We start from the raw sequence: 23,255 nt of genomic DNA, 5'->3' as shown, positions 1-23,255 counted from the left end.
CGAAGTGGTGGCGGAAGCTTCCCAGGAAACAGGTCACATGTGGGACTGAAGTGCTAAAAACAGCTATTAGCCAGAAACTGGTGTGAGGACCTAAGACCACCCTATTTTCTATTCTAGCACTTTCCTCGGTTTCTAAGGAGAGAAGATTATACTAAGAGGGAAAAAAAATCAACTCAGAAGGGCTGAGGATTAGCAAAAGCACAAATGGAAGGGCTCTATGCCAGCCTGGCCTCCGCTGGGACTGACATACAAATGAGATCACAGTTCAGAGAAATAAAAAAGGGCAGGATTGGTTGAAAAATTTAGAGACTGCCAGCTGCACCTAAAGATTTCACTACCTTTGAGTTTCCAATTCAGAAACAGCAAGTCAGTCTCATATCATGTGTCAACTGAGTAGCCTGCTGCCTGTGTGCAAACTTGCAGAGATTTTTTTTCAAGTTGGACTGCAGTGGCATGATCATAGTTCACTGCAGCCTTGAATTCCTGGGCTCAAGCGATCCTCCACAGCCTCTCAAGTAGCTGGGACTACAGAGATACACACCACCCTGCCTGGCTAATTTATCTTTTGTACAGATGAGGTCTTGCCATGTTGCCTAGGCTGGTCTCGAATTCCTGGGCTCAAGTGATCCTCCTACCTCAGCCTCCCAAAACGCTAGGATTGCAGATGTGTGCCACGACACCCAGCCAGTTGCAGAGAATTTGATGCTGTGTCTAGGCTCAAGTAGAAGGGGACTGTGGTGCATTCATGATGCTGGCCCTGTGTTACCTACTTGGCATCACTGATCCAGCCTATTGATAGAAATGCTGCAGTAAGTAATGGGGTATATGAATTCTTTAAAAACTGAAGATTACTGGGTCTGTTTCTGTGTGGTGCTGGGGAGGAACCCTGAATGTATCAGAAACCAAGTGTCCTGACTAGTGTCACCATGAAGGGAAGCTGTGGAGACTGGTTTGCCACAACTGGCTTTTCTGAGAGGGAACAGGAAGCCCAGCTTCCTTGTGAAGGATGCCCATCTCCTGACAGGCGCTCTGGCATAGCAGGTTCCGGATGGGAGTGGTACAGAGGTGGCAGAGATTGTTCCACAGTAACTAGATGACTGCTCCCTTGGGAGGCCATTTCAGGACCAGTGCAGAAGCTATGGATCTGGACCCAGCCACAGCTCTGCCTCCCAGCCTAGTACATTGGATGGTTGGATGCTCTCTGTGGCCCCCTTTCCCCAGACAGGGGCACGCTGGGTGGGGAATAACAAGTTTGCAAAGAAGATCAGAAGGACTGAAATGCTCGAGGAGAGCAGTTACCAAATGAAAGCCGCTGCCACTCAGCTCTGCTGGGACTCCAGTGTGAACCACAGCCTGTCAGGGAGATGCTTGCTTTTGTTGGCAAGGGGTCACCCACTGTGGCCTTCCCTGGGGGAGGAGGGAGAAGGGCCCTCCGGGAGAGTGGGGAGGCTTGTGCTGGATGGAAAGGCTCTCGAGTCTGTGGTTTCCCATCAGCCTCCTACCTCTTATCCTCCCTGTCCCGGAAGGGAGAGACCTGTATGTACCAAATCTTCCACAGTTACCACCCTGTGTCCCCAGGAGCATAGATAGTAGGCAAAGCATTTTAAAGCCAGCAGCAGCCATTTCTTTCATTTTCTTATTTTCTCCTTTTCTCCTTACCTGAGAGGGCACTGACCAGGAAGTAGGCTGTCATAAAGAGCTGCTTGCTGCCTGTGTCCTCGGGGCCTGGACACCCACCCTGTAAGCTGCACCCCACTAGCTGCAGGAAGGCCTCAAGGTCTTGCTGCTGCTGGAGCTTCAGCTCCCCCAGCACCGCCATTGGGGGCGAGAGGCCGCTGACCAGGTCATCACACTGTAGGGCAGGGGAGAAGAAGGGGGATGGTCATGACAGCTGGAGATCAAGCGCCACAGCGGGGGCCTCTCCTCACAGCACACACAAGCCCCGGCCCTTACACCCGTCCCCCAAGGAAAGTACCACCCGCAGCTCTTCTCTACATTCTGAAATTGCTCATCCGTGGGGCTACATTTCACTGAAGGGACAGTAAGCTGAACCTGGCTCGCGAGGGTGGGGGGCGTACTTGCTGGAACTGTGGCCTAGAACCTTCTAGGGCAGGGTCTGTCAGGTAGTGCCAGGGACCAGAAACAAGTGGTTACACACACAACTGGGGAGGGCGATGTATAAGCATTGTCCTGTCTTGGTTCTCAAGTGTGAAGCTAGGCGCTCCAGCCCCCGGCCACGTTCCCACCGGGCACTGGGCAGCTGCGTCTGCCCCCACAGGGCCTGCTGTGTAGTGAGGCGATCCTGCTGGAGAGCCAGGTAGCTAGGACCACCCTGCCAATTCTGCACCACCCACAGCCTTGGTGTCCAGAGCCGGTCATCTGAAAGCTGGACCCCACCCTCGCCACCATCCAGACAGCTTGCTTTTCCAGCATCTGACAGGGCAGCTGAGGCTCTCTCCACAGGGTGCTGGCCTGACATTTTGCTCTTGGAAGAAGTTATTTTCGGAAGTAGAAGTCAGTGGGCTTTTTGAAACTGTTCTCCCTGGAACTGAGCTCCCCACCCTCTAGAATGCAAATATCCTGGTCCTTGGGGCTGTTTCAGTAACAGGTTCCATCACTGATACCCAGGCTCTTTCGGCACAATCTCATTTCAAGAAGGAAAAATAATATGAACACTCCCCTGGAAACCATAAAGCATTAAATCAGTTCTTCAAACTCCCTGCATAATAGAATAGAAAAACAAAAGAACAAAAAACAAAACTAGAGTCAAAATCAGGTTTATAAAGCCTCAGCCTTAAGAAAGGGAGGACGCAGAATCTGGGTGGCTGGAGGGTTGGCAGCTTGTGTGGCTCTCAGCATTTGCACAACTAAGAGTTGACTTAAGGAATCTGACCTCCCCGGATATCCTTCTGCTGCAAAACAGAACAGTGCAAAAGCCTATTTCTCTGTTCTAAATGAAACAGGTTGACTTGCTAGATTCTACCACACGACCCCCTGCAGTGGTCTGAGTAGTGGCCCCCAGCATATGTTACCGGGAACCTTAGTCTTTGCAGATGTAATTAAAGTAAGGAAATCCAAATGAGATCATCCTAGATTAGGATGGACCCTAAATCCAATGATGGTGTCTTTATAACAGACAGTAAAGGAGAAGACACAGAAACACACAGAGGGGAAGCCCATGTGGAGACAGAGCAGAGGCTGGAGTGCTGCTGCCTGAAGCCAAGAACACTAGGAGCCATCTGCAGCTGGAGGAGACAAGGCAGAATTCTCTCCTAGATCCTCTGGGGGAAGTGTGGCCCTGCAGACACCTAGATTTTGGACTTTCAGGCTCCAAAACGATGAGAATAAATTGCTGGTTTTTTAAGCCCTCAGTTTTGTTGAGGCAGCCCTAGGAAACTAACACCTACCTCCCTCTACCCCTGAGGCCAACTACCTGTCTGCACTTAGAAAACGCAGGACCCAAGAGTCAGAAAAGAGACAGCTGTAGGGAGAAAAGGAGGTCGGGGAACCTTTAACACAATTCCATCCTGCCTCAACGCTTTGCCCCAGGAGGTCTAGCCCATCCCCTGTTCCAGAAAACCCTGGTGAAAACACTGCCTTGAGATGTCCCGGGGCTCACCACTGGTTCCAGGACCATGAGTAGTTCATCATCAAACAGGACTGCCTGGAAGATGTCACTCAAAGCTGTCTGTTGTGGCTCAGGCAGCTCCACAAAGGGATGGAAATTCCTCTCCAGGAGCGGGGTCACTGAAAAGAAAGCACACCCAAGTCTCATGACCACGATGCACATCTCACGACATCGGACAGCAGTTCCTGCTTTTTATAGCTAATCATCAGTTCTTTCATGGATATTCCCAGCTGCATTGCCAGTCATGGAACTCAGAAATAAACATCAAGTTACACACCACCCTGCATATTTTTCAATAACCAAAGGGAGGGAGGAGAGAGAGAGAGGGAAGCCAAGTTTTGTATTTCAAGCTTCACTCTTCTTTGATGACTCACTAAACATTAAGTCTAATCAATTATTTTCTGGAAAAGTCATTTAAATTCCTCTTTAGCATGATTTCTCTGGAAGTAAATTATCAAAGCTGAATTACTAAACATAAGTCAGTGCTTTTACAATGCTTTAGAGCCATACAAATTCCAAAATACATTATTTTTCATGTCCTTTCTTGTAGTACATTGCAGATTTTCTATCCTTTAATATTTAATGCCCACTTTTAAAAGGGCTGGCACCCTATTTTCATCACAAGCACAGCTATTCTTTTTCTATCCTGTGCTTCTTCACAAGTCCTCAAGCTGAGCACTGAGTCCCCAAAGCTCTTGCCTCTGCAGGATGCTTAGGGGCCTCTCTCCTTAGAATCTCTTTTCCTTTCTTCTTTTTTTGGTGGTTTTTTTTTTGGTTTTTTTTTTTTTTTTTTTTGGCGGGGGGAGGGTTAAGATACTCAAGCTTCCTGTAAATTAAGTCTAGTGGAGATTTTATTTTTAAAGGTTTCATATGCAGGGATGCACACTAATACATCAGTGTACCACCCATGAGGATGGAGAATTCCAACTAGCAGTTGTATAAAGCCCCACACAGAGGAACACAGAACGTCAGTAACCAACATATTTCAAAACTCTGCTATACAAACAACTATGTCTTTGCCAGTCCCAGCCTGAAGACAGAAGCTGTCCTGGTCGGTCCAGTCTCTGAGGGTACAAAGACCAGGCAGCCCCCACCCTCCTCCTGCCTGGCACATCCAGCTCCCACTGCACCCTGGCTGACCAGAAAGGCCAACTCAAAGGGTGGGCCTGTGGGCAGGACAGAAGGAAGCTGCAGCACGGGACTGCCTTCTGCTCCCAGTGGCTGTAGGGCCACTGTGCTGTGGTTCTAACCCACAATGACAAAATCCTTTAAGTGGCAGCTGAAAATTGCACCCACTTATCCATCTCAAGGAAGCCAGGATAGGAAAGCCTTATGTTAAAATTGGGCCTTTGTTGTCTTTTCTTCAAATATTGACATTTTTGCTACAAAAGCATCCCCTGGTTTGGGACTCATCAAAGCTCCACGGATGTAGTCACCAGGGCTTCTGTGCTTACCCTCCAAGCCAGAGCGACCCTAACCCTAACCCTAACCTGAGCGGTTCCTAGCTCTTTGTGCTAAGCTCTCACCTATTTGTGTCCCCTTTTCCTTGCCTATCTCCTCCTATACGCTGCGCCCCCACACCCCCCACAAAAGAAACCAGCTTTCTAAAGCACCATATGCTGTGAGGAGCAAAAGGAATTGCTGCAGGCACATCCTGGGCATGGCCCCTCTTCCTCTTTGGCGCCATGCAGCCTCCAAGAGAGCATTTTGCAAGGCTGACAAAGCGTTGCTTGTCTTGACAATGAAGCCCAGAATATAACAAAACAGATGCAAAACTTGGGTTCTCCATCCTCACAGCTAATGAGCTATTCTTAGTAGTCAACAGGGCTTCTGTGCTTACAATGAAAGAAAAATGCCAAGACCCTGACTACCTCAGTCTCCAACCCCTGCCCCGTGGAGGGTCATTCTCCCCTCCCTTCCTAAAATACAGCACCCACAACCTGGGGCTCCCTAAGATCCAACCGAGGTGAGTCCTGCCAAGTGGACTGGGCCTCGGTGGCATCACCTCTCTTCTCATGTTTTCTGTGAGTCACTGAGGGGTCACTGATGCTGAAGGCCAAACCACCTCTTGGGATACAGAGCTCAGTGGGCCCTCAACTGTCCACTCCTGCCCTACTAGCAATACCTTGCTTTAAAACACTTAATGGTCCATCCTGGGAAGATATCCCATGCGCAGCATCTGGCATGTCTATGAATGCAAACTCTCGAAAGACCAGGGGGTCCAGGTAGACAGAGTCAATTCTCCTCTTGTTCTCGAAGCCACCTTGTTTCCCTCGGAGAAGGCAGAATTCTGTAGTGCAGAAGAAGAGGACAAGTTACGTAAAGTTGAGTCTAAGATGTGCCAACAAGTCTGGACAGGGTCAGCCCAGCCTTGATGGCACATCTTAGACCTAACTTAGAGTGGAGCAGAAGACCCATCCATCTTCCCCATAAAACTCGATCCCTATACACACTATGTTGCTTGACCAAAAGCCCAGCCACTTCCAACAAATAGAGAAATGGCTGTTCTTACATAAAGCTCCCTAATATATAGTCTGTGAACAGGCCAGATGCAATCCTTAAAACATTGGAAATATTATTTTATCCTGATTTGAACAAACTGATTCTAAACAGACAAATGAAACCTGACATGCATAAAACAACTAGGAAAATCTGAACACTGATCATATTTAAAAATTATTGCCAATACATTTAGGTGGCCAAGTAGTTATATGAGTATGTTTTTAAGATATCAGTGTTTCTGTATTAATACATGGAATAATACACAGCAATAAAAAATGAAATACTGATGTCTGCAGTTATATGAATGAATTTCACAAACATGTTGAGTGAAAAATGGCACACACAAAAGAATACATTCTCTATGAATCTATTTCTATGAAGGCAAAACTAGTCTTTTTTTCAAAAGCCATATTTCAAGGTACTAAAATATTTATAGATGAAACAATATAATGCCTAGGATTTGCTTCAAAATAATCCAGCAGGAGAGGAAGGAGATGGTGAAGTTATGGCTAAAACATGAATTGCCCTAGTCACTGAAGCTGGATGGTGGGCACATGGGAGCTCACTACCTTATTATCTCTACTTTTGAACATGTGGGAAATGTCCATAATAAAAAGGTTTTTTTGTTTTGGTGGTTTTTTGTTTTTTTGAGGAGTCTTGCTCTGTCATCCAGGCTGGAGTGCAGTGGTGCAATCTCGGCTTACTACAATCTCCGTTTCCTGGGTCCAAGCGATTCTCCTCTCTCACTCTCCCGAGTAGCTGGTATTATAGGCGCCTGCCACCACACCTGGCTAATTTTTGTATTTTTAGTAGAGATGGGGTTTCACCATGTTGGCCAGGCTGACCTCAAGTGATCCACCTGCCTTAGCCTCCCAAAGTGCTGGGATTACAGGTGTGAGCCACCGCTCTAGGCAATAAAGTTTTTTAAATAATAAAAAGGGCCAGGCATGGTGGCTCATGCCTGTAATGCCAACACTTTGGGAGGCTGAGGCAGGCAGACTGCTTGAGCTCAGGAGTTTGAGAGCAGCAACATAGCGAGACCCCGTCTCTACAAAAAAATTTAAAATAAGCTGGGCATGGTCACGCACGCCTGTAATCCTAGCTACTCTGGAGGCTAAGGTAGGAGGATCCCTTGAGGCCTGGAGGTGGAGGTTGCAGTGAGCCAAGATCGCACCACCACACTCCAGCCTGGGCAACAGAGCGAGACCCTGTCTCAAAAAAAAAAAAAAAAAAAGCAAAGAAATGTTTTCTCAAACACTTCCAAATTTGAGAACCCAGCTAAGGTATCTAAGGTGTAGATAAAAATGTAATTTAGTATGTCCTTACTAAGCAGAAACAGTAAGTGAGCTCAAGAATTAGGGTTTTCTATATGATTCTATTTACTAACTTGTGTACGTAAGCAAAGGCTATGGAATAAAAATGTGGCAGGGCACCGTATTTGCTGAAATGTAGAAGGCATGAGTATTAGCACATATTTTCATTTGCTTGTGGGCATTAATGATGCTCATAAAGATAGAATGGAAAAGAAAAGAAGAATGGCCATCTAAAGACAAAGGAAACAATCCCTGGCTTTACCCAACTGGCCCACACTCACCAGCATTCAGGGTGCCCCTGCTCCTCCACACTTTGCACTTAGCCACTGGGGTGCAGAGTGTGAACCAGCACCTAAGTCATAACTTTGTTCCCTGAGGGCAGGAGCCTTGACCATTCACACAGCCTCAAATTCTGCCAGAAGCCCTGCCAGGTCCCCAAAATAATGTGGAACCAACTGGCATTTTAAGAATCCACAGCGCCAACCACACTCTCACCTTCATCCATGCACAGCTCCTGAGGACGCTACCAATTCATTCATTCTTTTCATCTATCCATCCCCAGCCAGCCAGCAAATATGCAACAATGTAAATCTTTAAAATCCCCTATACCAGGCCCTGTGCTCACAGCCACAGATACAAAGGACTACAAACCAGCCCTTGACGATGAGTGTGGTTAAGAGTGGGGATGGGTTGACCAGGGCTGAGGCCAGAGTGGCCAGCGGGTGGAGGGGAGGAAAAACGTCTTCCCTTCTGCTCACCCTAGGTTCAAGACTGAGGTCGCTATCACAACAGACAGATTAACAAGAGAGGCCAGGCACGGTGGCTCACACCTATAATCCCAACACTGGGAGCCCGAGGCAGGCGGATCACCTGAGGTTGGGAGTTCGAGACCAGCCTGACTAACATGGAGAAAACCCGTCTTTACTAAAAATACAAAATTAGCTGGCGTGGTGGGCGCCTGTAATCCCAGCTACTCGGGAGGCTGAGGCAGGAGAAGCGCTTGAACCCAGAAGGCAGAGGTTGCAGTGAGCCAAGATCGTGCCATTGTACTCCAGCCTGGGCAACAAGAGTGCAACTCTGTCTCAAAAAAAAAAAAAAATCGAGAAAAGCATGCAAGTTTACTGAATAGCAGTTTTACATGACATGGAAGCCTTCATAAGAAATGAACATGTGAAGAAATAGTTAAAGCTGAGTACTTTTACGCTAGGTTTGAGGGACAGTGGTGGAGAAATGTGGCAGGGCAGAGCATATGATGGAAAGGCCATTCATCTGGGAACTCAGCAAGGCCTGTCTCTTCACCTCTCTGTGTCCTGTGTCTGGAGACACGGCTGCTTCTTTCCTCCAGGCAGAGGGAGGGCACCTCTCCGCTGAGGGTCTGTAACCTGTGTCAGGGGAAGGTTGGAAAACCCTTCTGAAGTTTCATGACCTGCTACAGGGAGAAGGGTGAGGGGAAGGTCACAGTGACCTTCCTGCTTCTGTCATCTTTTCAAATTCCTTCACTTTAAAATATCTTAGGGTTGCATGTCCTGAACCCCATCACAGGGAAGGAGAACCAGAAAAGCCATCTGATGGTTGGGCAGGAGCAAAAGAGGCAGAGAGCATGCCCAGAGAGAGGCGCAGCAGGCCTGGGGGTGGGAGAGGGCGTGGCATGCCCCAGACCTCAGTGAGATCACGGGGCAAGTGGCTCTGTGACCAGAGGGAAGGCATGAGACCCATGCTGGGCTGGCCCATAAGGTGTGACATGGTGCAGACTGCATTCTTAGGACAGAGAGCCACAGAAGGGTCTCTGAGCAGGTGAGTGAAGTGATCAATTTTAAAACAATCCCATTAGCTACACTGCTAGGATGAAACAGGAAATAATCAGAGTAGCCAGTTGCGAGTCTGTGGCAAAGCCCCTGTAGTCCCGGCTGCTTGGGAGGCCAAGGTGGGAGGACTGCTTGAGCCCAGAGTTCAAGGTTGCAGTGAGCTATTATCCCGCCACTGCACTCTAGCCTCGGTCAAAGAGCAAGGCCCTGTCTTTAAGGAAAGCGAGGTGGGGAAGCAAGGAGATGGTGTTAGGGCCAGTGGGGAGATGTGCACAGATTCAGGTGCAGCGTGGGAAACACAGGTTCATGCCCACAAGGCATTCAATTGGAAGTTGGTGCTGAAGGACACCAGCAAATGCCAAGATGTATAAAAATGCAAGGCGGAAGGTCAAGAGGATGAAAGGGTGTTTCTGATTGGGCGTAAGTGTCTCCCGAGAGGGGAGATGTGGGTGAAGGAAGGGGTCTCGTTGCAGCTGGCATGGCTGAAGCACCTGGCCAGGATGCAGATGGAGTCTGCCTCCCTTCGAGTTTTCAAAAGACGACCAGGATCCCTGTCAAATGCAATCCCACCAGGAAGGTAGGGAGAGAGGGCAGGCATGTCTTCTCAAGGGCCCTTCCAAGCACTGCAGGTTTATGTCTATGAAGCTGTATCAGAACATTCTGTAGCAAAAGCAACAGGAAATAGATGGGCAAAAAAAGAAAAGAAATAGCAGAACTGGTTTAAAATCAGGCAGTGAGTCACCCAGAACGATGGCCTGACCACCAAGCTGTCGTAGGAAGGAGCCACGGGGCTGCCTCCTAGGCCAGAGCAGGGAACGAGCCAAGGGAAGGCCGAGATAACCCCAGGGTACCTCTTCTCAGCAGCACAAAGAGGAGTTTATTTTCAAAGACAACGGAAGCTGGAAAAGATAAAAGCCTGAAATTGAAATGCAAACAGGAGAGCCCTGCCAGACAAGGCTGTGTCTTTCAAACCCCATCTGAGAAAGAAAGGCCACCTCCTGGGACAAACAGGAGGAAGCTGGCATGGGGACCACTGCCTAGAGTGGCAGCCCAGGTCTGGGTCCCCGCCACCGAAGGGTCCGCAGAGCATTCATGGGCATCCTCAGGTGTGTGCCAAGATTTCAGAAGGCCTTACAGAAGTGACACATCCTTCACTACAGCCACGATACAGAAATTACATAACTGCCTGTTGATGGACGAATAGATAAAGAAAAGGATGTATTGACACAATGGAATACTCTTTGGCCACGAAAAAGAAGGAAAGCCTGTCATTTGTGCCAACCTGGATGAACCCGGAGGACAGTATGCTAAGTGAAATCACCCAGGCACAGAAAGACGCATACTACATAGTCTTTCTTGTACATGGAACTGAAAAAAGCTGAACTCACAGAAGCAGGGGATAGAATGGTGGTTGCCAGGCACTAGGCTCTGGGAGAAATGGGGAGATGTCAAAGCATGCAAACCTCCAGTTGTAAGCTGCTAAGTTCTGGGGATCTAGCATGGTGATTGTAGCCAATAGTACTGCAGTGTTTACTTGAGACTTGCTGCGAGGGTGGACAGTAAGTGTCCTCACCACACACATGCAAAGGGTAACTATGCTGGGTGATGGATGTGTTCATTAGCTTGACTCAGTAGTAATCCCGTCACAATGTCCATGTCTATTGAATCATCGCTTGGACATCTTAAACATACATAGTTTTTGTGTGTCAATCATACCTCAGTAAGCTACGGGGAAGTGACACATTCACCGCTGGCCATCAGTAAGACTGAACAGGACCACCGAGGCAGACGTAGGGGGGCTAGAACCCCAAAAGTGCAGGTGGTGACCCTACTTACCACATACAGATAACAGAGACTAGAAGAACAATTTGATCATCTTCATGATGCAATTTTTTTGGAAGACAAGTCTTTTCAAAGAGAAAGACTAAGATGACAATAATAAGGAAAATGCCCCAGAGGACACAAATTTGGAACTATGGGCCTCAAGGAAGGTATTCTCAGCATTTCTTGGTCCCTGACCGACCTCTTTGACCAATTGCTTCAAACTGACACTTTCTCTTTCTGTCACCTCAGATAAATCATTTCACCACCCTAAAATGCAGGCTGCTTCATTTGCAGAATGAGAGAGGGAGGCTCCGTGCACTCCTTCTGTGCCTCGCCTGTTTCTCCTAGGGATCCTCAAACACCCTTCAGCTTGTGGACAGCAGCACACGAGGACACTGAGCGCTCTGTTCGAGTCCCTCTAGTGGTCGCTGAATGGCATCGTGACTCGTGTGGGCTTAGCGAGGGCAGGAGCTGTCTCACGGGAGACTGCCCCCCCTTCCACAAATGTGAGAGGAGCGGGAGGCAGCAGCAGGCATGTGCATGGTCTATCACAGCACTTTTAAAAACTGCTGTTACAGAAAATGTCAAACTGCACAGGAATAGAGAGGAGGAGCGTGAACCAGCATGTGCCCATCGGCCAGCTTCAGCCACTGTCCCCTCTCAGCCACGCCTCCTTCCCTCAGCAGCTGCCCACGCTCACACCCTTTATGCTCCACTCACATTATTTTTGAAGCAAACCACAGACATCTTACCATTTCATTCGTGAATGTTTCAGTGTACATCTCTCAAAGACAGGATGACTCATTTTTATAAATATAACTATAATACCATTGTCATACCTAAAAAACTTCACAATTTATTATGTTACATTTACCCACTTATGTCCCTAAGGAGCGGTCACACTGCTTTCATGAGTGAACACAACCTCTTCTCATTGGGAACATGAGGAGGGAAGGGGCTGTGAGCACCTAAAATGAGCAGACACTCACTGAACCGAAGCTTGGAATTTCTTCCCTGACAACGGCAGGGTCTCCGCGCTTTGAACACACTCGTGATCAGCAGAGGAAAGTCAAGTTCAGCATGTCTGGCTTCGTACTTGGGGAAAGGAGGTGGGATGACAATAACGGTGATAATGCTATTAATAGCAAAGGTGGAGGAGTTAATAAATGGCCACTGTGCCAGGCGCTTCATAGGCCTCATCTCATTAAATCTTCACACAGCCCTGTGAAGAAATGCCCTTCACCTTCCAGGGACGAGGAAGCCAAGACTCAGCAAGATTCAGCAACTTGCCTGAGACCTCGCAGGACATCATGGCACCAGGGTTGATGCCCAGTGTGTCTGACGCAGAGCCCAGGTTGATGCCCAGAGGGCACAGCCCAGCCCTCTACCATGCTGGTGGAACTCACCCCACACCAATGCTGGGGGAGAGGGTGGCATTGCTCCAGGCATCCCTCACCACGCCCCTCCCCCAGTACAGCCCACATGTCCAGGGACCATGTCATGGGACAGTCTGTCCTCTTCAGACCTCTTTCCCTCTCTTCCCACAGTCTCCAAAGCAGTCGAGTCCTCTGCAAAGCAGTCGAGTCCCTCCGCTGGGGATCCCTCAGCACCATAGGAGGAGACACTCACCGAACTGGCCGTCCAGTTTCACGTATAACTCAATGACACCGTAGGCAATGGTGGTGGCAGCTGGGATCTCCAGCACCACGCTGGAGTCCTTGGTGACATTCCCATCCTCCGTCGCTGACACCTGTGGGCAAAAGCGCACACACTCCCACCTGTGCACTTGGGCTCTCCCTGCTGCTCTGTTCCCCACTGCAGCCAGCCTCATGTCTTGCACATAACAGATGCTGAGCAATGTCCACAGAACTGAGTGGAACAGAGGCGCCAGCCAGCATGGGGGATGGGGGATTCAATCTTTGTTGGCATCACTACACATATTCCCAAGTAAATGGCCAACCTGGTGGCATCAAAGCGAGATTCCAGAGTGTGGGATACAGTGAAGTTAGGTCTACAGTGCTGTGCAAAGATCATACGATACATAAGATCACCTCCCAGTTCCCTCCATCACAGATTATGGAAACAACTGAAATCCTAATGAAAACCTTAAACAGTAGCAAAGTTGGACTGGGAGAACCTAGCTGAGAGGGCCCCCTGCCCCATGCATATCACTCCGGACCCCTGTAGATGGTGCACAGTGCTGATAAAACCAGGAACAGAGATGGAAGTGGGGAGAGGCTGGAGGGAGGAGAGGCAGGAAATGCCAAGAAGTCAGGCACCAAAGCTCTCGCCTTTAAACGCTTTCACAAACAGGACCCCTTCCCACAATGTCCTGGTGAGAGGAAGATGAGAATCTATTTGTTGGCCAAACACTGGCAATCAGAGAACTTTTCTTAGCAACTTGATCCTGGTCAGAGTGTGTTGCTCTGGGTGGGGAAATGGCAGCCAGCCTCCTGACTCTCAAAGGCTCCAAAACTCTGGCAGGAAGTGACTGTGGCAGGAGCACCGGCAGGGCCAGCCTGAGCCATCTCCCATCAGCACCTCCCTCGCTGCTGCTATCCAGCCCCACCCCAGCAAGAGTGCTGGCCCCAAACCTCTACCTCCAGCTCCTTCCAAATATAACTTTCAGGGTTCCTTAGAAAAAGCCAAAAGTCATCCCAAGAAGTCAATCTCTAAGAAAATATCAGCCACCGTGGCAAGCTGGAGGAGAAAGAGTTTGGGGTTGACAGCCACCTAGTCCATTGAAGTTTAGTACTGGCTCATGGATCAGCTTGGTAAGACTGTCAGTAACTTAATCCAGAAGAATCTATGTAGAGATAGCTAGATCTTACCTGCCCTAACTCAACCCACAAAGGATTTGCAGCAGCTAATTCCAAGTAATCACTGTGAGAGCCCCGGCTCTGAGAGGCTCTAGGGATTCTCTTGCATTTGGCCTGGTCAGTGCCTGTGTGTCCATTTTTCTTGGTGGAAACATCTGCCGCCTACAGGGAAAGCATCTGACATGGGCCCGCCCGGCCCATTCGAATGCCTGCGGCCCTGCCCTGATTCAGGAATGAACACATCCCGGGGTGGTCTGGTGAGACTGGGTCCTAGGCCCCCTCACACCTGGAGTTGCAGCAAATCAGGAGCAAGCCTGGAGCTGCCAGCACCGTAGGGACAGCCCATCCGAGAGGGGATCGACCCAGGGAAGGTGGCTCCCTATATCCTCAAGGCCTGGATCCAGCAGTGACTGGAGCCAATTTCCCCAAGTGTTTCAGCTACACGAGCCAATACACTCTTGCTCATTTAAGCCAGTGTGAGTTGGGTTTCTGTTAACTTGCTACAGAAAGAGTCCTGACTAATGAAGACACTACCCAAAGAGGCCCCCGACCAAGGTCTCCATGACTACCCAGCCGTGACCACAGGGCAGCCCAGCCGCACGCACCTGCACCGTCTTGGTCTGGATGCCCACGATGCCACCACACTTCTCCTCGACCTGCGTGTGCTCGGAGATCACACACTTCTGCACCGTCGTGATCTTCTGTGTCAAAACACACAGGACCTCATTCCTTCCCTCCAGCACCTGCTGGAGCACAGGATTTCTCAGATTTATTGTTCTGAAAAAGAAAAATGGCTGTGAGTGGCCTAGTGCCTCAGGGGACACTGGGGTCGTGTGAATTTCCTCTTGCACAGCAGGCAGCTGAGGAGTGAGCAGGTGACAGCAAGGCTTTGCTGATTTCCTGGTGATGAAAGAGGGGACAGGTCACCTGGAAAGGCATAAACCAAACTCTCTTGAGACCATCTCAGAGCTGCCGGGCCTCTGGGGGCCCAGGCTAGATGCTAGAGGGAAGGGGGCTTTCAGTCAAACAGCAGCACCCGTTGTCAAAGAGAAGAAAAGAAAATCAACCAGGGCCAGGTGCGGTGGCTCACATCTGTAATCCCAGCACTTTGGGAGGCTGAGGCAGGCAGATTACTTGAGATCAGGAGTTCGAGACCAGCCTGGCCAACATGGTGAAACCCTGTCTCTACCAAAAATACAAAAATTAGCCAGGCGTGGTGGTGCACGCCTGTAATCCTAGCTACTCAGGAGGCTGAGGCACAAGAATCACTTGAACCTGGGAGGCGGAGGTTACAATGAACTGAGATCGTGCCATTGCACTGCAGCCAGGGCAACAGAGCAAGACTCCATCTCAAAAACAAAAAAAAAAAAAAAAAAGGAAAAGAAAAGAAAACTAACCAGGAAGGAAACTGAATCCATGTGCCTTAGGCCCTGGGAACTCCACTTTGTTCTTTAATCAGAGCTGAGGGATGTCAGACATCACAGCCGTGGCCCAGGGAACACAGGATTATGATGGGAGGAATGGTGACCAATTGCTTCTCATGGAGAAAGGAATAGGCCTAAAGTACGAGTAGCCAGAAGGAAATTAGATCTGAACTAAGAGGAAACTTCTTAACCTGTCTAGGAAACATGTTTCATCTCTTAGAAGGGGCTCGATGTCTTTTTACACATGAGGAAACTGAGGCTGGTTATGCATGGCCTGTCCAGAGTCACTCAGCAGAGATTTGGGGCTCCCACCCAGCCACTTAAAATTCTACAAACTTTCAAGAACAGACTAAATGTTTATTTACAGGAGGTGATTTCATGCTTAGAAGCAAATGATGAAATAACTTCTCTGGAGATCACATTCAATGCTATGATTCTATGAAATGGACAGGAAAAGAACCAAATTAGAGTTGGTGACAGCACAAGAAAAATTATGGTATCCATGCTGGTATTTTTTTAAGAGGTTAATTACCTTGAAAAGCTCAGCGCCCATCCCTGACCACACACGTGCTGGGTCACCCATCCTAGACAGACTCCGATTCTCTGGGCTTCAGAAAGTAGCCCTGGAACTGGCGTGAGTAGCTAGGAAAGTCCCATCTCAGTGTAATCACCTGCCCAGAGTAGAAACAACTCGCACGTCCATCAACAGATGAATGGAGAAACGAAATGTGCTATAGTCATATAATGAGGTATCATATAGCCATAAAAAGTATGAAGTTGGGCCGGGCACAGTGGCTTATGCCTGTAATCCCAGCACTTTGGGAGGCAAAGGCAGGCAGATCACCTGAGGTCAGGAGTTCGAGACCAGCCTGACCCACATGGAGAAACCCTGTCTCTACTAAAAATACAAAATTAGCCAGGCGTAGTGGCGCATGCCTGTCGTCCCAGCTACCCAGGAGGCTGAGGCAGGAGAATCGCTAGAACCTGGGAGGTGGAGGTTGCAGTGAGCCAAGATCATGCCACTGCACTCCAGCCTGAGCAACAAGAGCGAAACTCCGTCTCAAAAAACAAAGAAGTGAAGTTCTGACATCTGCTGCAACATGGGTGAACCTTGAAGACATTATGCCAAGTGACATACTCCAGGGACAAATGAACAATATTGATTGTATGGTTCCTCATATGAAATATCTGGAATAGGCAAATTCATAATGACAGAAAGCAGATTGGAGTTTACCGGGGCTGCAGGGCGGGAGAAGGAGAGTCACTGCCTGATGGCTGCAGAGTTCCTATTTGAGGTGATGAAGAAGTTCTAGAAGTGGAGAGTAGAGATGACGGCACAACAGGGTGAATATATTTAATGCCACTGAATTTTACACTTAAAAATGGTTACAACAGTAAATGTTTGTCTCATCTATTTTACCACAATAAAAAATAGATAAGACGTAGGAAAAACGGGTTCAATCTTAGTACTGGTTAAGGAAATTCAAATTATAACAGTGTCTCACACATGATAAAAATAGACTGATAACAACCACAAAGCTGCCCAGAGACTCCATTTCCAGGAAGGAATGGGAAACGGGGACCTTGGAGCCTCAGGGCTGGGGTTCAGATCTCGGCTCTGCCCTCCCACTGGGCAAGCCCAGTGAAGAACCACCTCTGCACCTAGGTTTCCTCGTGGATGAACTGTTAGTAACAGGGCCCCCCTCCTCATGGGGTTGCGTCAGGGTTTAGATGAGACGCATGCAGTGAGCCATTGGGGTATGCCAAGCACAGAGTTAAATGCCACACAAACACTGGCTGGCTCCACCCACCTTCCCGTGCCCCTCTGTGAGGCTCACAAAACAAAGCCACAGTGTGTGCCCTGCGTGGGAATTATGGGGCACTGAATTGAGTCAGAGGTACTTTTCCACATCACTCCCTTCTTCAAAGCCTTGGATGGCTATATCCCATGTCCACTGCTCTCCCAGGCCCCGTGTGATCTGCCCTGCCCCCTGTTGACTTTACCTTCCAGCCTTCTCACTATGCCTTAAAAACGCCAGTTGTGTGCCCACCCTGAGGCCTCGGCACGCATTCCCTGACAGCCACATTTCACTGACTCACTGGTCACCTCCTCGGGGAAGCGTTCCCTGCACCCCCATCATGCTATCACACCCTGAGATCACTTCTCCGGAGACCACATTTCCATCGGATATTTTTCTAGCTCATTCCTTCATCTGCTCATGGCCTGCCTCCCCCATGGAGAATATAAACCCTGTGGAGATGGCAAGTGTGTCATCCTATTGACTGCATATCTCAGGGCCAGGATGAGTGCCTAGTGCATAGGAAGAGCTCAGGAAATATTTTTGGAATAAATGAGTAAATAAAACTTGTGGGGTTTTCCCCTCTATTTGCTTGAATGAATGTGTACATATGTATTTGTGCATCCACGTGTGAAAGACAGAAGACACGGAAGATGGGGGAAATGGAGGATCCGCAGCTTGGATCAAAAAATGGTGCATAGCAGATGCAATCTTCCTACAGGATTCCATGCCTTGGTCCCACAGGCAAAGACTTTGTAAGATAAAAGCCATTGTAACCACCAGTCAGAACATACTGTTCCCTTTCCAGTGGTCTCTTCCTTCTATTGCTCAAAATTCTATCTTCTAGCAGATCCTTGAACGTCTGTCTATGCCCTCACTTACAGCTATGGGCTCCTCCCAGCTAGACACACGTCAGACGCATCACCGCCTGGTGATGACCCCACAACTGCCGCCTTTCGGAGTCCGATGTGACTCTGCTGGATTGGAAATCGCAGCCCTCCTACCTGCCCTACACAGAATCCACTGAACACCTGACACTGCTCCTAGCCAATGTGAAATTGTTCGAAAAGAAAAAGCTCAGCCTAGACCACTCAAGACTCCACTGCTTAAAATGCCCACCTCCCTCCAGAACCCCCACCTCAAACACCAAAAGAGAGGGGCAGCCGTCTACGCAGGCGGGCGGGCAACTGCCTGCCATATCCGATGACAGGGCAGTCCTGAGACGCTTGCTGAGTCGCTGCCTTCAAAAGGCCTCTGTGGGGTGGACCCACTGCAGCGCTGTGTTTGGCTGGTTTCTGAACTAGGTGGGCGCAGGAGAGCCCTGGGTGGGAACAGAAGCTCGCCCAGGGACGGAGACTGTCTCCAAGGCCAGGATTCGGGTAACCAGAAACGTAAGTGTCACACAGCCACAGCTCATGCAGGCCGCTGGGAATCCTTCCCTGGGCTACCAAGGCAGGGCTGCGAGAACCGCAGGCATCATCCACCTAGCAGCAAACACTTCCACCCAACTCACTGGGATTCTGTTTCCCAGGACAGTGCTGCCACCTTTTGGAAACCAAATGCTGGACAAATTTAATCATCTTTAGTTAGGAGAGGCCCCATGGGGACAGAGGAGAAGCTACAGGTCAGGGAAAATGCATTGTTCGTTTGACTCTCTGAAAAAGCAATCTCCGGAGGGAATTCTTCCCCATCTCCTCCCTGAGTCAACTCCACCAGGCCCCAAGCAGCCCCAGGGGGAGAGCCGGTGTCCCCTGGGGACAGAGTTCTCAGGTGCAGACCCAGAACAGTTCAAGGTCACCTGGCCCTCCTCAGAACAGAAATCACCATGCAACAGGGCTCTCCTGTGCCCACCTAGTGCAGAAACCAGCCAAACTCCAATGCAATTTGTTTACTGTATAACCTGATATATTTTATTATATGCATTTAAAGAGGTCCCATGGGTTTCTTCAACTGCTAATGGAGTTCATGAAACAAAAACATTTAAAACTCTCAATTGAGGGTTTCAGAAGAGTTAAAAAAAAAAAAAAAAAAAAAAGCCTCAGAGAGGTTGATGGCAGTAACCAAAGTCACAGCTGGGAAGCCCAGGTCTTTTTACAGTGGCCCGCATGACCACAGCATCCATAGCTGCTGTCTCCCTCCTCTGGGTGAGGGCACCTTTGGGCTGTACTAGGAATTGAATCTTCATCTCCATTAACTCTTGTATTGCTATACTGGTTAGATATGTAAATATCTTGCCTATCTAACCAGACCAGTAGATGGAGGCTAGAAAAGCAAGTTATACCCAAGTCCTCTGGGAATCTTTATCAGAATATCCATGCCTGCCTGTCCTCCCCAAGCCCATCTCACTCTCCTCGTGGCTGCCGCCCTGTGCCCTTTGACAGTTCTTCCCCGACTTGTCCTGATTTCTTTCCTCTCGGGCCCTGTGAGAGCCACTGAGCAACACAGACAGAATGGCTTTAGAGACACAGAAAGCTATTAGCAGTGGTCGCCTCTTGGGTGGGGAACGAGATGGCTAGGAGGGACTTTTCACCTTTTCTCTTTTGGCCTTTTGACATTTAAACCACATGAATGGATTGCCCAGCTCAAAAAAAAAATTGTATTTTAAAAAAAGGGCCTTCTGGACAGACTGTAAGCTCCTGAAGGACAAAGTACCTTGCTCTTTTTATTGGTGCCTAGCCCTGTGCTATCCACCCAGTTGGGGGATAAACGAATGATTTATCACATAAATCTGGGCAGGATTGGAATGAGACCCTCTCCCCGAGTCCGGCCAGGAGGCAAATGCCCAAAGACAGGGAAAATGGAGCAGAAGCTCTTCAAGGAGAAAATGAACAAGCAGATGTTCTTCGTCTGCTTCACACATCTGTCTAAGGGTAGCCTCCTCGCTCTTCCAGGCGGGGGGCGGGGCGGGAATATGAAAGCAAGAACAGGACGCCACCGAGGCAGAGGCGTATATCCTCAACAGAAAGGGCCAGCCCCGAAGGAACAAGTCTGGAGGCAGGGGAAGGGGCTGCACACTCAGTCGAGAAGAACGCCCGCTCCTCACTCAGGGGCTTGCTGAACCCCCCGCCCATTTCTACTGTGAGGCCGCCCTTCTGCCCATACCTGGCAGGTCGGTATAACACAAACACCTGGAGTTGGCCCGGAGTCGGTTCCCTGCTCTATCTCCAATTTAATGTTTGTCCCCTCTACGTTTCATGTTGAAATGTGATCCCTGGCGCTAGAGGTGGGCCCTGGTGGGAGGTGTCTGAGTCACGGGGTTGGATCCCTCATGAAAGGCTTGGTGCCCGCCGTACAATAATGAGTGAGTTTTCACTGTGAGTTCACACTGGTTAAGAGTGTGGTACCTTCCCCCTCACTCTTTCTTGCTCCTGCTCCTGCCATGTGACATGTTTGCTCCTCTTTCACCTTTTTCCATGACTGGAAGCTTCTAGAGGCCTCACCAAGAGCAGATGCTGGCACTACGCTTCCTGTACAGCCTGCAGAGCCATGAGCCAATTAAACCTCTCTTCTGTATAAATCACCCAGTCTCAGGTATTTCCTTACAATAATGCAAACAGACTAACACAGTCTCTTCCTAGCTGAGCTGCTGCTCCAGTCCTGAAGCTTAGTTTCCACATCTGTAAACTTGAGAATTTGCTCTGAGGGTGACGTTCAGGGAGTTCCTGCATTAAATGACCCACGCTCTACCCAGCAGATGGCAGGTGCTCCGTAAATGTTTTTTTTCCTCCCACTACTGGCAGGGAAGGCAAGTCAAGATCCCTTTCCAGGGTGGTCAAAGAAATGGCCAGAATTTTCAGGATGCTTTATAAGGGAGCCCTCAGCCAGGAAGTGGACCCTCAAAGCAATTACAAGCATGGCTGCATGGACACAGGACAGGAGTTGGATACAAGATGTGGGAACATTCAAGACAGCAACTACATGATACAGGAAGGGAGATGGCTGGAAAAGGAGACCAGGCAGGAGCTGCTGAGAGGCAGCAGGCAGTGATGGAGGGAGGGAAGCGTGGCCCAGAGCCCAGCGTGGTTGCTGGGGACCAGAGCAGCCCAGCAGGAAGGGAGGCTCCAGCTCTTCCAGCATCCATCAGCTCCCCAGGCCCAGCCCTAATGAAGCTGCCTCCTCTCCCAGCCTGAAGCTTTAATTTCTATTTTCTCTGCTTCTAAGGCTTTCAAGAGCCAAAATGCAAACTCACAGAGGAGAAACCCAGAGATGACTTTTAAAAGTCTGACACTATCCAAAAGGAGAGAAGCAGGTTTCTTTACCAAAGCATAAAGGAGGTCCCCGGGATGCCTCCTGCAGAGACACAGGAGGGCAAGCTTTGTCATGCAGACCCCACACTTCAACTCTCCTTCATTCACCTCCACAAATACCTGAGTCCTGCCATGCTCCAGGCACCAGGCCAGATGCAAGCTTCTCAGGGAACAGGCCAAGGCACCCACCACTAGCAGGGTCCTCTTACACAAAGGCTCTTGATAATAACAATGGCCTCCAGGAAGAGTTTCCAATGGAAACCCTGGGGAGCCTGGCAAGGCTCTCCAAACCCTAGGGGACATCATGACGGACCAGGAGCTTTTGTTGAGTCTGCTGTGGAGAAATTATAAAACTAGAAGGGACCCAAGGGGACTATCTAGTTCTGGGCAGAAAATCAGTTTCATCTTTATTTTCACCTCGATTAATCCATCAGCTATTACTGCCCGGCTGTAGGAAAAGGATTCGAAGGCTGAGTGTGGGCTGGAAGACAGTAAGGAAGAAGAAAGCTGTGATTAAGTGGCAGCGTCTTCTTGGACGTGGGAAGGGGGGTGACCCTGATCACCTGGATCTAACCCAGTTCTCTGCTCCTTAGTGAAGAATGCGCCCCAGAGAGGCGACAGGCCCACCTGAACCACATGGCCTGTTAGTGGCAGTGCCAAAATCAGGAACTGCATCTTCTCACTCTGAGACCAGTGTGCTTTTTCCACTGCACTCTTCTAAAGAACAACAAAAAGCGAAAGGTACAAATGCAGACTGAGGAAATGGTGCCGTACTGCCAGAGCTGGTTTCAACATCTCCCCAGAAACAGAGATGGGGACATGACAGAGAGTCAAAAGATGGCGGCCAGCCTGCTGCCGCAGGAATATTAAGCAACCCACAGAAACGGATATATGTATTGATGATAAAGGCTTTAGAAAGTCCGGATTTTCTCCCAAGGGTTTTGATTTATTGGCTAAAACTACAGTTTACAAAGGATCACACGTGTGTTCACAGACCAGCTGTAGAGTGGGAAAATAAGGTCCACAGACATTGCCTGTAAACTCCTTGGCTTTGCCTGTGTGACATTTCATTAAGTGGGAAAGCCTGCTTCTCTCTTGATAACCTCCACTCTACAGAGGTAGCAAAGAGTTTCATTTCAGTAACTGCCTCCTAAAATCCCGGACCACACACGCCATTGCCTCCTTCATCGGCCGATTTCCCCTCCAAGGGAAGCTCCATTCGCCCTTTTAAAGTCTGTAAGCTTTTTGACAACAAGGCAGGAGAGCAGCGCTCAAACCACATCTGTGCTGCTTCTGCAGGCACTGTCCCCGGCATCCTGTGCCGGGAAGGCTGCAAAACTCTCCCTCACTACGAGTGGGGGTGCCACTAGCTGCTGTCCCCAGCACTGTTCCAGAGCTAAGGGGCCTGTAACAGGGGAGGAAGAGACGGGATGCACCCAGCCCCGCCAATGAGTCTTGATTTGTCTCTCGGCCATTCTTGGTCACTCCATTTTTCTCATCAGGAATAGGGGGTAATTCTGGCCAATAAGACCTGGGGAAAATCTGTTAGAGGTTCTCAAGCTTTTCTCCCTCTTAAAAAGGGACACAAAGAAGAGGCCACTTTTCTGCCTCTGGATCTTTTGTCTGCAATGTGGCTGCCATTTAGGGACCAAGAGAACTTGGGCTGCCACGACAAGCAACAGATGGCGGCTGCCACAGGGGTCCACGGAGCCACTGAACTGACCCTCTGCCGTTAACCATTCAGTCAACCAGGATGCACCCTCTTTGAGGTGTTTTCTTATGTGCGATAATAACAAATGTTCTTTGCAACCAGACACCCTAACTGGTATATGAAGTGACCGTCATCCTTATTTCACAAAGCAACAAGAAGCATGAAGAACTCAGAAGCCAAGGG

General features: G+C 49.3%; 1 protein-coding gene across 2 annotated transcripts in view; it reads right to left on the bottom strand.

Moving 5' to 3' along the window:
• The window catches only part of GSDME (gasdermin E), a 59,851-nt gene that overhangs the window by 5,806 nt on the left and 30,790 nt on the right, over positions 1 to 23,255 (bottom strand). For both annotated transcript variants that reach the window (XM_025380232.1, XM_025380231.1), the window contains exons 4-8: positions 14,497 to 14,668; positions 12,702 to 12,822; positions 5,754 to 5,918; positions 3,620 to 3,747; positions 1,660 to 1,852 (exon numbers count right to left, since the gene is read on the bottom strand). In XM_025380232.1, the coding sequence (XP_025236017.1) occupies positions 1,660 to 1,852; positions 3,620 to 3,747; positions 5,754 to 5,918; positions 12,702 to 12,822; positions 14,497 to 14,668 (779 nt within the window). The remainder of the gene's footprint in view (positions 1 to 1,659; positions 1,853 to 3,619; positions 3,748 to 5,753; positions 5,919 to 12,701; positions 12,823 to 14,496; positions 14,669 to 23,255) is intronic.

This window comes from Theropithecus gelada, chromosome 3, assembly GCF_003255815.1.
Source record: "Theropithecus gelada isolate Dixy chromosome 3, Tgel_1.0, whole genome shotgun sequence".
Classification (NCBI taxonomy): domain Eukaryota; kingdom Metazoa; phylum Chordata; class Mammalia; order Primates; family Cercopithecidae; genus Theropithecus; species Theropithecus gelada.
This window is presented reverse-complemented; position numbering and strand designations above follow the sequence as displayed.